The sequence below is a fragment of the Phalacrocorax aristotelis genome, chromosome 2 (assembly GCF_949628215.1).
Source record: "Phalacrocorax aristotelis chromosome 2, bGulAri2.1, whole genome shotgun sequence".
Lineage (NCBI taxonomy): Eukaryota > Metazoa > Chordata > Aves > Suliformes > Phalacrocoracidae > Phalacrocorax > Phalacrocorax aristotelis.
In genome coordinates, this window is record NC_134277.1 from 120,063,593 (window position 1) to 120,077,319 (window position 13,727).

Genomic DNA, 13,727 nt, shown 5'->3' on the forward strand with positions numbered 1-13,727 from the left:
AGACTCTGGTCCTAGCAGTTTAAGTCTCAGGTGGTGTGTGTGAATGCTCAGGCAGCAGCTTCTGTTTAAGAAGGGCAAGAATGAGGACCCAAGGAACTACATGCTGGTCAGCCTCACCCCAGTTCCTGGGAAGGTGATGGAGCATCTAATCCTGGAAACTATTCTTCAGGTACATGAACAAGAAGAAAATCATGAGGAGTGGCCAAGCATGGCCTCACCCAGGGGAAGTCATGCTTGACCAACATGATAAACTTCTATGACAAAATGACCAGCCTAGTAGGTAAGAGAGCAGCAGACATTGTCTACCCAGACTTCAGTAAGCCCCTTCACACTGTATCCTGTAAGATCGTCATGGACAAGCTGCTGGTGTACAGGCTGGATGAGCAAACAGTTTGATCAAAAACTGACTGACTGACCAGGCCCAGAGGGTTAGGATCAGTGCACTAAGTCTAGTTGGAAGCCAGTGACTAACAGTATACCCTAGGGGTCAATACTGGGTCCAGTCCTGTTTAACACTTCATTAATGATCTGGATGATGGTGCAGAGCGTACCCTCAGAAAGCCTGTTTATGAGACAAAACTGGGATAACTAGCTGATATGCCAGCAGGTGCTGCTGCCGTCCACAGGGACCTCAACAAGCTGGAGAAATGGGCTGACAGGAACTTCATGAAGCTCAGCAAGGAGGAGTGCAAAGTTCTGCGCTTGGGGAGGAATGACACCAGGCACCAGTGTATGCTGGGCACCGCCCAGCTGGAAAGCAGCTTGGCAGAAAAGGCCTTGGAGGTCCTGGTGGACACCAAGTTGAACATAAGCCAGCAATGTGCCCCTGGTGCAAAGAAGGCCAACGGCATCCTGGGCTGCATTAGGAGCAATGTTGTCAGCAGGTCGAGGTGATCTTTTCCCTCTACTCAGCGCTTTAAGGTCACACCTGGCATGCTGTGTCTGTCCAGTTCTGGGCTCCACAGTAAAAAGGGAGACATGAACATAATGGATAGGGTCCAACAAAGGGCCATGAAGGAGACAAAGGGACTGGAGCATCTCTCCTATGAGGAAAGGCTGAGAGAGCTAGGACTGTTCAGCCTGGAAATGAAAAGGCTCAGGGGGATCATACTAATATATTTAAAGGGTGGGTGTATATGTATATAATGTACATGAAGGGAGGGTGACAGGAGGACAGTGCCAGGCTCTTTTCAGTGGTGCCCAACGACAGGACAAGGGGCAATGGGCACAAACTGAAACAAAGGAGGTTCCACCTGAACATCAGGAAACACTTCTTTACTATGTGGGTGACTGAGCACTGCCACAGGTTGCCCATGGAAACCATCTTCAGAGATACTCAGAGGTCATCTGGACACAGTACTGAGCAACTGGCTCCAGGCAGCCCTGCTTGAGCAGGGTGTTGGACCAGAAGACCTCCAGAGGTCCCGTCCAATCTCAACTATTCTGTGATTTTCTTCCATTACTGTCTGTCTGTGTTTGTACCAACCATCACTCCTGCCACAGTGCAAGGCAGTACACAAACCAGAAAGGCAAAATTTCCCATTTAACCAAAGAAAACCTCTAAAAATGTAACCACCTAAAACTAGATTTTTTCATATTCTCCTTACTTCACTGTACATGGTCCAAAATAAGAAAGAAACAGCAATTCTGATTCAATGAACATATAGACTCCAGACTGTCACACAGTGTACAAGGTAAGCAAATGGGAAGTGCAGTGCAAGACAGAAAACAACACTCCCATATAGGACTCCTTGGAATAAATACCATACTAAATGTTCTGCCTAAAGCAACTGCAGTGTGAACATAAGCTCGTACGTAATTCAGATTAAATTTTCACTACCAATTGATCCAGATCTGTATCAGCAATCATGGACACAGAGCTCCAAGTCAGTCATCAAAGTCCTGGTTTCAGGGCATTATTTAAAACTCATTCTGATGAAGCACATTACAGCATCAAAGGGATCATCCTGTATTTCAGAGATGTTAAAAATACCAGATGGATCATTTTTTGTCTCCAGTTTTATAGCTCACTAGCTATTAATAGTTTTATGTGTTAGACTGAAAACAGATCACTGGGGGGGGGTGCATTAATTCTTAAAATATAAAAATATCTGTAAAAATGGCTCAATGTTTTACCTCAGGTGGCTTTGTTATTTAAAATATTTACCTGAGGACTATTTACACTTTTACACTTATTTTAAAGGAAAAAAGTCCCATTCACAGATCACTCTCCATTAAGGAATTAAGCTCTTTCTAAGCAGCACATCAAAAATTAAAGCATTTCTCACAACACTGCATTAGTTTATCATCCCTTAGCTTCACAGAAAAAGCACAAAACAGTTTTATATAGAAACTTAGCAATTTATCATGCTGTACACATACACTAAACCAAAGCCAAAACAACATGCCATGCACTTAGAAGAAATCAACGTAGTAAAGTATACAACAGAACAACTGAATTTAAAACTGGTTCAGTGACTAACATTCTGGAGAACAGTAGGAAGTTAGAACTGTGATTATTTCAACAAGACAGAAAAGTGTTAATGAGATCACAAATTACAAGTTCTTAAATGCCAAAGAAGAAGCGATGAACAGACCTAGAGATCACAAATTTTAAAATGCAGCTTTTGTCGTACAAAAAAGCCCACAAAAACACACAAGAAAAAGCCTTACACCAAGAACACTTTCAAAGCAACAAGCAAAAACAGTTAACACCCCCATACTTAAAAATTGAGATGATGATCATCAGAGCAGCTGTAACAACATTATAAACTGATCTTCCAGAAAAAAAAAAAAACTGAAAAGCTCAGAGATACTTCATGAAGAATCCTGGAACACTGCAAAATTCAAATCCAATAAACAGCTTTACAGAAAATAGGTCTTGCCAAATGACCATTGCCCCTAGAATTACTCAACTGCTAGTCAACACCTGTTTTCACAGGACTTCTGAAAAGCTCATTCAACACATTGCATAAAAATTGACATGGATTTGAATAGGTTAACAGAAAGTTCTCCACTAGTAATCGTAAATGGGGAATCATCTCATGGGGACATTTCTAGAACAAGTCCCACATGGATCTCTTCTCATCTCAAGGTTGTATGATACTATTCTCAGCAATATAAGAGTTATAAATACACTGCTGGCAGAGTTCATACATGACAAATTAATACAAAAGTGTTAAAAATTAAATTTTACAAACTAATCTAAATAGGCAGTAAGGAGCGGTCAGCTGAAGACTGTTGCTAAAACATCACAGTCATGATTTTAAAAGCTAGGAATATTTTCCACAACTACAGGATAAGGACTTTAGTCTGTAAAACAGATTCATTAAACAGTTTTGCAGTGAAGGACGATACCCAAAGTAACGTAAGACTACTATAAACTGGTTCCTAGTCAGAAACTGAAATCTACAGAGAACACAGGTAAATCCTATAGTAAGTGTTCAACTTCCATAGGATTTTATTGTTACACATCTGTTGTTAAACAGAAGTTGTTTCTAAAACATATTCAACAACCATTATAAGAAAGGTATGCCTTTAAAATTTTTTTAACTTGATTTATTGTTGAATATTTAATACCAGTTTTGCACTATTTGTAATTTAACAATAAATCCAAACTTATTTCATGGGTACAGTGAGACTGCATTTGAGCCTGCATACATACACCTCCTTATACGGAAAACATTAGAAAGATAATAATCTCAAATCTACTGAAAATGCCAACAACTACAGATATTTCTGGAGGTTAATAGGGATCATTCATATGGTGCAGACAGATGAATCTGTATCAGCTACAACAGAGAGTCTTCAAATTGTTTTTAGTGGTGGTGTTTTTCAATACTCCAGGTAATGTACATTCAACTGCCACAAAGGATATGCCAAATGGATGAGTCCTCTGACTGCAAGTCTGAGGGTTTCAGTGTCAGTTTACTGTTTACTGGAGCCAGTAAAAGAGGAAATCTCAATGGTCAAGCCTCCATTTATTGGTGGGAAAAAAAAAAATTCTCTAGCCTGATACATGACACAATGTTCAATACAACTTCTGACACATCTGATACAATTCTATCCTTCAATCTAAGGCTATCTACTGATTAACTAGGAAGTTAGAAATAATTCAAAAGCTAATTCTGAAACAGTATCCTACTAAAATTTAAAAATTGGCATTGCTGGAAGCACTAAAAATGCAGCTTATATATTTACTCGGTTTGGTTTCTTTCCCCTCTACTCAGGGCAGATTCAATCAGGAAAGTAAATATTTTTACTTATATATTTATACTATTTTAGCAAAATTTCAACTTTAAAATTCCAACTTTAAAATACTGAAATTTCATTACGATGTTTGTTCAGTGAAGACTGTTGCAGACAGGATGACTTTGGACACCAACAATTAAATGGTTATCTAGTGACATTTTAAGCCTAAGCCTTGCCAATTCTTCCAGAATTTTGTTTTAATGAGTTCAGTTATTGAGAAAAATAGAAAACTGTAGTACCTGTAAATTAAATATCCCAAGTGTCATAATAAATTAAATAAAAAAATAATACACACAACAACATGAAGGTAAAGGACAACTGCAAACTTAAGACAGTGAACTGACCATTGGGGATACAAAAGATGCCTTTTTGCAGGGTGTCTGAAAGCCCTGAAACCAATCTCTCCACTGTATTCACACAAACTAGCACCAGATCCCACACGATGCACAACCACTGCATCTGCTCCCCATAACATCATTGCATTATCTGATTACAAAATATTACTCGAAACAGACTAAGAGCTGTAGAAAAACAAACAGAAATAGTCACTTGTAGAGACAGTCTTAGTAATGAAAAGCCAGTAGATAAGTTATTTTTCACCACAGACAGATGTGGAAACAGTTAAAGAGCGGGCCATGTCAGTGAAGCACCATAGTTCAAATAAAAGTTTCCAAGGCATGCAAATTTCTTCTCCTCAGTGGATAAGAACACCACATTCAAATAACTGGCTGACTTAAGTGAAAATTCGTTTCACAAAAGGTCTCATAATTACTTCGCCCTTGTGAATTCAGCTGCACACGGTAAGGGCCTATATTTTTTTTCCCTTTTCTAAGAGCAAGACCACAAAATGAGTACTCTGTGAAACCTCATGCAGGCAAGTTCCTTGACTAATAACTAAGTATACCTAAGGGCTTTAGGAAAACTATCAGATAAAGAAGCAAACCAACTGATTCAGAAAGAAATATGCATGTTTCGTTAAAGCTTATCTGTTGGTATAAGCAAAAGACAGTCATGAATGACTGAATCGCAATAATTTATTCAGCATCAGGTGGTAGGAATGACTGTGCTGGGCCAACACCATGGAAAAATCTTTGCGTCTCCCAGATTAAGGCAGAAAATTTACCCATGAAACTGCCTGAGCTCATAACGAGCTCAAACCATTAGTCAAAATGCCTAAGAAATCCTGATCACTGGAAATCAGCAATCAAGCAGAAGAATGCATAAGCCTCATACTCCTCTGTTCAAGAAAAAAGGGAAGACACTAAAGTGTTTCTGTTAAAGGGTTGGTTGTAATTTGTGGAACTGACGTGAAAAGCTGCACTCCAAACAAGAAAGACCACCGCAGCAAATGAAATTACTCCTGCCTCCACATGAAGCCTTTAACACACAAACCTTAATAAAGGAATATAGCTGAAAATAGCTCCCAAACAACAACCAGGTCTGTAGTACAGACATTTCCCTGCAGAAATTATGAAACAAAAGGACAAACAGGTTTTATTCACTGAAGAAACTTATAAGAGACCCACGGGAAAAATTGCCTAGAAAGGTGTAAAAGAGAACAGCAAAAAACCATTAACATCTACCACATCCTGCAAAACCCATCTGTCTTTTATCAGATGATATTGCCACACAGCATCAACAGAGGAGAGTAACAAAGGATTTGTTTTGTTTTAAATAGTCTAGCTGTACTATTCTTATTCCAGCACAGCCCCTGAGCTGTATTAAACCTACTGCCTTGAAGACACAGGCTCTATTACAAAACCCTCAGACGAGGTATTATATCTTCCAGGTATCATTGTGGCAAATACAGTCAACAGTATGCTGTCCTGTATTAGCAACAGCATAACCAGCAGATCAATAGGGGCAACTGTTCTTCTCTATTCAGCAACTTGTGAAACTGTAATTGGAGTACTGTGTCCAATTTGGGGATCCCAGTAAGAGACAGATATTAACATACCAGAACAAGCCCAGAGGAAAGCTTCCCAGATGGAGCACATAACCTACAAGTAGAAACTGAAAGCAATGGGTTTGTTCAGTCTGAAGTAGAAATGGCTAAGAGGAGTGTTGCAGAAGTCACTTTCTAGCTCAAACAGAATCCAATACATAGCATTAGCAGCAAGGCTTGCTAAAGCCTTAGGCAGCCAGCTGTGAACTTTTGCCTAGATATGCTGACCATCTATTGAACGTTTACATCGCTACATGAAGGAAGGCCCCAACACTGGTGCAAACCAGACAGATTAGAGAGCCACAACCATCAGCAGAAACTGCATCCATGAAGATAACAAAAGGAATGGCCCATCTGGAAAGAGAGAAAGGACCCAACGAGGAACAAGACAACTCCAGACCCAAATATTGATATTGGACCAAAATCAATGTGTGTGGGGAGGAGAATTTAGATTTTAAGGGCATAATTGCCCAGGGATTTCTTTGTTTGGGATCCCTCTGCAGAGGCAGCCAGCTCAAGCTGGTCTTCACCACTGTACCACTCAATAAATTAATCTGGTCTACATCATATTGGAGACTCTGCTTCAGGGAAACCTAGGGTTGAGCCTGAGGGGAGAGAAAGCACCCAAGAGTGAGTGTGTATGAGCAAAGAGTTTAGAAGGGGCACCCATTGGCTCAGTGGAGCTGCCCGCTACAAAGGAACTCTGGTCCTAGCAGTTAAAAAGTCTCAGGTGGTGTGTGTGAATGCGTCCTGAATGCTGTGAATGGATGCTCGGCCAGCGGCTTCTCCTTTAACCAGGAAGATGAATTTTTTTTCTGTCTTCACCTATGTAATAGAAGTGTATAGAAAAGTTGAAATTAAACACTTGGAAGTACACTGAGAAAAGACACAAGGACACAAGCAATGAACACAAGTTGCAAGATGGGAAAATATGATTACATATTATGATTTTCTCAGTTGCCAAACACTGGAAAGGGTTTCCCAGAGAGACTGCAGAATCTCCATCCCTGGAGTTATTCAGAATTCATCTGGACATGGCCCTGAGCAATCCGATCTAGTAGGATCTGCTTTCAGCATAAAGTTGGATCAGATGACCTCCAGAGGTCTCTGCCAATCTATTCTATGATCACAACTGCCACAGATGTCAGGGACAAAGAATATTAGCACAGAGGCTGTGCCCCTATCTATGGGCTCAGCACCTGGAAGCATGGACAACCATTTATCTTGGTGACAGCATTTTCAGCTCTTTCCTCCATTTCTGCACAAGTTCAAAAATGAGTGACACCACCCCTTCCTGTTAGGAAATTATTTCCTAATAACAGAATAGGAAATAGAGTAATATCAAATTGTGAGCTGAAATCAGTGGAGATGCTTCCAAGTTCCACCTAGCCTGCACAGCTGCCCTTTGGTTAGGATTACCAGAGAAGCAGCAAAGTTTTAATAAGAGAAGCAGAAGACTAGAAGAAAGAAAACAGTAGCTGTTTTTCCCTCCTCAATCTCATCCTGCCATTCAGGATTTCTAGTTACTGATGTCAAAGGCAGACTGCATCTTCCCTGGTTGCTGCACTGATCCATGACCAGTTCTGATAAGCACTACAATGGTCATCATGTCCAAACCGGCCAAGCTGGACTGCAATTGACTACAATATTGAGAGCTCTAAGGTATTCTTCTGCCTAACCTAGTAAAGGTTCTCTCTGCTGGAGTAATCAGAAAGGAATAACCCAGAGATGAGTAAGAGAGCATTTTCTGAGACCAGTTATGTTGTCCAATGTGACTTCAGTTATGATGCTGCTAGAAAATGGGAAAAGAAAAGAAAAAAATCTCTGGCAATATTCAGATTGACTTGGCAGTGAAATAAAATCAGAAAATTATCTCTCTTGGTCACCACTGCCTTGATACTTTGTCTTATTCTTCTCGTCTTTGCATCCTTTCCATGATGTAAACTTGAACCTAAACATGTGTTCTGAACAGCTGTCAGCACCAGACATTAACTATTCAAGTCCCTTTTATCAGTACTGTTATCTGTGACACTGAGAAAGAACATATTAGTGCCAAAGATTCCTGCTCTCAGCTAGCTTCTTCAGTCTCTAACTGCAGTATACATGGATATTTGTAACTTCCAGTGAAGTTTCCGAATCACATGCTATCTTCATTGACTAAATCAAAACCAGCAACTTCAGTTTGTATCTTTTCATTTCACACACCAGAGAAGGAACACCAGGCGAAGCACTGCCAGAAAAGTGGTCCTCCTGGAGAAGTAGCACCTGTTATCTGTTTCGACCAAATACTTGAGACTATCACATAAAAGCATCATTTAAGCATTTAAATGAGATTTTAAATTTTTAAACACTTAAAACATTTTCTACCATTTTACCTTGCCACCCTATCCCTCTAAGTTTTGCTTCAAAACATCCACTCAATTAAACAGGGAAAATGAAAATCAGAAAAATAGTTGTCTTCTCTAATCAGCAGTTAGAAATTAGCCTGCTTCCATATCTGAGCTCCAATATCAAAAGATGACCGAGGTGCTGAGGCAGGGCTGCAGACATCTCTACCCCATCTCATCTTCTGGTCTTACAGAGGAGGGGAACAGAGGCACATGAACAACCTCAACATAGAATACGAATTCTTCTCAACCATATAAACCTTGTATTTTTATATTATGTGGAATACTGTATGTCAGTCTCAAAACACAGAACAATGCCTGAAAACCTGAAATTTAAATGCTTTTCCTCTCCTTGTATTCCAAAATACATGGAATAACAGAATTTTCTATTTCCCAATGAAATAACATTCTTTGAGGCATCTACAAAAAAAAAGTGATATACAGGTAATAATTGTGCAAATAAGAACACTTAAATTTTATATAATATTAAATATTACACAGAAGTAATTAAAGACCTTAAAACAAGTAATATTTATCCCTCTGAACAAACTGTCAGTATTCCAAATTTACCCAAACTGCATTTGCCCCAAAATCTGCAATTTTGCTAAAAAAAAAAAAAAAAAAAAAAGAGCAGTAACTCTACTTTCTAATTAGCGTGAAGGACAGAAAAAATGTGATCATGACCTCTTTGAGAATTCTCCCAGTGCTAAGGGCTTCCTTGTGCAGACATTGCCTCCGTTTGATAAGCCATGAACTGCTTGCTAGGAGGGAATTACACTCTATTAGCCCATAAGAATTCAAACTTGCACTCAGCTTTGACAACTCAGGAAGCCATTCTGCTACATCTTCCACCTCCCACCTTACAGTACGCTGCTGCCCCATAAAACATTTGGGAGTCCAACTTCTCCTGCTCTTTTCAGTTCCTCCAACCGTCAGGAAGAGAAACCAGCCATGCAGCAACTCCAGTTTCCTACAACACAATCAGAACTTTCCTCCTCTCTGCCACTGTGCCTTGTAGCTTGAGAAAGAAAGTGTTCTGATGAACCAAGTATCTTCACTAAAAAATGTCTCAGATAGGTGGCTGAAACTCCATAACTAATCTTAAGCCCTCCTCCTCTCCACACACAATCAGCTTCGATTTAAATGCACCTATTCCACCACACAGCAATGGAAAGAAGCAAATACATATTGCCATGTGCAGATGGCATGAGCATACAGCAATGGATTATTAGATGAATCATCTGCCTATAAACTTGGGGGTGAGGTGTTATTGGGTTTTTTTGCAAATCTTCCATTCTTACAACTGACGTTTGGCCCAAGAATATTGCCAGGATGCCTACTGGGTTTAAGATAACATTTGACTGTCTCTCCCTCCATCCTACACAGTCACATTTCCAGGAGCAAATTCCTGGGAAATCAGTATCACATCTGCAAGCTGACAGGCTTAGATTAACAGTGTAAAATTTTCCTATTGCCCTTTCTTTTACCATTTTTCTATATTCCCTCCCCCACTAAGGCCAGCACAGCATGGTAGCATTTCAAAGTGGATCCAAGAAGTGCCACAGACAAAGAATAAGCCCAATATTACAGGGTTTTGATTTGTTTAAACTGGATGAGTTCACAACACAACTGCATACAAAGTCAGGGCAGCACCCCATTGAACAGTAGCAGGAAAGAGCTGTAATCTCACAAACCTGCGTAACTACTGAAGATTTCTGTATTGTTAAACCACAGCTTGAAAGGGCTAGCCAACAGTATGTATGTCCGAGATAACAGAAGAGACCAGATTGTCTGGGCTTTTTTCCTTAAGGTTGATATGACCTAAATAACCTACCCCGAGAATTCTCTTGGTGCATACTGTCAATTTTATTTCACTCCTGATACAAAGGAAACCTAACAGAACTCGAAGCCCCAGCCGCTGAGCAGCAAGATGAAGTCAGGAAAGAAAAGTGTCATCACAAGGGACTCTGAGTCTGAACAAGGTACTGCATAAGCCTTGTTTATTGAGAAAAGAACATACTACTTAGAGGATACCCACTGAAGAAGCAGCATTTAAATAATGAAGTAAAACTCCAGCTGCATACATAATGTAAGATGTTAATAGTTTCACTTACTTATGAAGATCCAGAAACTGCACTTTGCTTTCTAAATCATATACCAACCGCTGTGCTTAAAGTCTACTCTGATATTGCACTAGTGTCTCATAGAAATGAGATGTCTAAACGGACCCTAGCGGCATCATTCTCTCACTTATGAGACTAAGTTACATCCCTCTCAGCGGGGAAACACTGACTGACAAGAAAACTCATGAACTCCAACCCATTATATATTCCCTAATTTTTTTTCGTATTTATTTGAACTGTAATAATAATTGACAGACATGTCAATATTGTATGAAGTGCTACAAGTATGGGAGAAGCATTTGTACCTTGAAAGGGTCTGCAAACTAAATAGAAGATTGCGAACAAGAGGAGGCCAAACAGCAGATTCATCAGCCAAATCAACGTGGACATTTTACAGTAATGACTGCAGAGAAGAGTTTTAAGCGCTGCGAACAAAGAGCAAGATGGGCTTACAGGCATTTAAGTAGCACCTGATAAGCAAGGAGAAGCGCAGGAGAAAAGAAGGAAAACGTTGACCAGCCAGTTGACACCCAACGCAGTGAAACACCAGAGACCACCATACAGGATACTGCTTGCCTTAGCTCAGGGGCAAGGCGAACCAGTTCTGAAAGGATCATCCAGTGAGGAAAAACCTGACAGTCTCTCAGAAACAGCAGAAGAGCAAAGTACAGAAAACAGCATGGTTTTTTGGCTGACCCAGACCTGCACAGTTATTTTATGTCGCTTTTCTTAAAGCAACCGTTTGCCTCCCCTCTCAAGTGGTTCTTTCAGAAGTGGAAGTTAACAAACGGTAAAACCTGCAAAGAGAGATCCCACTGACGGAAGCAAATGAGAAATATTCAAACCCGTCCTTAATTTCTGTTCACACGTGCTTTATTATTAATGCAGTTACTAACGATTTCAAAGGTGAATGCGTTCAAGTGACTCCAGCAGGCAGTTTTGCAGTTCTTTCCTGGTTTCTGCCATGTAATTTATAACACGAGGAAACGGGAGCTGCTTTTTTACCTCTCTTTTCCGGCCTGGGAAGCAAGAACAGCATTCACCTACCTCGCGATGGCAGATGAATCTTCTAGAGCGTTTGAAATCAACAGAACAAAGATGCGAGATTAACAGACGTTACCGCGGCCGCCAGGGCCCTCGCCAGCCGCTCCGACCCCACCTCGGCACGGGGGGTCTCGCCTTTCGCCCCCCACCCCGTGCCCTCCCGCCTTGGGCCGCGGTACATCCCCCCACACCCATGTCCCCCCCACCCCGAAGGGGCGGGTCCCGACTCACCGATCCCGGGGGCCACATAGATGAAGTAGAGGCAAGAGGAAGAGAAGGAGAAAAAGAAGATGAAGGCCAGCATGGAGCGGTTGGAGACCCGCAGCACCTTCCGCAGCAGTGGCATCCTTCCCTCCGCGCCGGCGGCCGGCCGCCCCGCTCAGTCCCGGCGAGCCGCGGCGGCGCTTCCCGGAGGGAGGCGGCCCGCTCCTCCCATGGACCGGGCAGCCACAAGGCGACAAGGGGGCTGCGCTCGCCCCCTCCCTCCCGCAACCTCTCCGGCAGCGGGTGGGCCGGCGGGGGCAGCGCCGCCGATCTAGGAGGAGGAGAGCGGGCGGCGGCGCTTTGTGGCCGGCCCGGCTGCACCCCCGGCGGGCGGAGGGGCTCTGCCTTCCTTCGCGCTGCGCCTCCGGGCGAGCTGAACCGGCCGCCGCGGCTCGCAGGTGACGACCGGAGCGGGGAGTGGCCCCTAGCGCCGCCGCGGGGCTCGGCGATCGCTCCCGCCGCTACTCATACCGCCGGGCGCCACGGCCGCCCGTTCGCCCGCCTGCTGCCCCCTCACAAGCGGCAGCGGCGGCGGTGGTAGCGGCAGCAGCATCCCCGCTGACCGGCGGGCAGTCAGTCACCTCCGCGCCCGGCACGGCACGGCCCCGCCGCGCCGCTCCGCTCCCACCTCCGCCCGCACCGGCGGAGAGCGCCCTGCAGCCGCCCCGCCCTGCCCCGCCCCGCCCCACCGAGACCCGGCTACTGCAGCGGTTGGAGCGTGCGCGAGACCCCGCGCGCCGGTGGCGGAATGCAGAACTGCGGCGAGCGGGCGCGTGCCCGCTCGCCTCCCCCCTCCCCGCCCTCGGGCAGAAAGGACCGGCGGGAGGAGCGGCGGCGCACGCCCCGCCCCGCCCCGCGCTTCGGACCAATTGGAAGCCAGGGAGAAAGCGAGCCCGCTCTCCCGATTGGCCGGTGCGTGGAAGAGTGTTTGTATCGCCGTGGCGGCCGTCACGTGAGGGGGGCGGTAAGAGCCGTTGGGAAGGGGGGATGCTCCTCAGGCGCTCCTGTTACATCCTGGCTGTCAGGAGCGGGCGACCTCTTCCGTGTCCCGGCACCTCGACCTTCTGTGGCGGGACACGGCGGGGAAGGGCCGAGTGCCGCGGGCGGGCCCCTCTCGGGAACTCGGCCTGCTGCGCCCGCGTTCCAGCGGTGGTGCTGTCCTCTCTCACCCTTCACAGCCGCGACTGCCCTTCTGCCAAGCGCAGCCCCAGGTGTATCTCTTACTGCAACTACTCTTAGTGCAGAACCGTTGGAGATGGGAGTCGGGGCCAGCAGGTCCGACAGTTCTCTGCAGGGCTGATTAGAAAGAGTTTCTTGAAGGTGTGGCTGCACTTGCGCTTTCAAATTGGCTGAATTCATATGCGGTAGCCTACACATTCCATTAGCAGTTTGCTTTCAAGCCAGATGCATGGAAAATGTGTTTTAAAAGTCGAAAGATAATATATAATATTATATAATAAAAGTAATACAAGCTTTATGTTGATGATGGATGATTAAAGGATGATTGTGAAAGAATGCTAAGAAATGATAAGAAATGAGTAAAAGCTGACACAACCCTGAAGAAATAACATTGTAAGGCCAAGATCTGGGAAGCATCTGCTGACCCACCAGCTGTTGAAACTAGCTGCCTGAAATTAACCTATATTCATGTTAATACAATTATAATGTTAAAAAACACAACCCTAAGGAAAAGCGACTAAAAGTAACTCCTTC

General features: G+C 43.6%; 1 protein-coding gene across 2 annotated transcripts in view; it reads right to left on the reverse strand.

The window, feature by feature from the left end:
* B4GALT6 (beta-1,4-galactosyltransferase 6) overlaps nucleotides 1-12,775 on the reverse strand; it is a 35,201-nt gene extending 22,426 nt beyond the window's left edge. The window contains exons 1-2 of one of the 2 annotated variants that reach the window (XM_075084923.1): nucleotides 11,982-12,104; nucleotides 11,603-11,725 (exon numbers count right to left, since the gene is read on the reverse strand). Coding sequence is in view for 1 of the 2 variants with exons in the window: in XM_075084921.1 (XP_074941022.1) it covers nucleotides 11,982-12,096 (115 nt within the window). In the remaining variant the exon portion in view is untranslated. Of the gene's footprint in view, nucleotides 1-11,602; nucleotides 11,726-11,981 lie in introns of both variants that reach the window. The other variant, XM_075084921.1, reaches the window with a different exon arrangement.
* Between the last annotated feature and the right edge of the window lie 952 nt (nucleotides 12,776-13,727).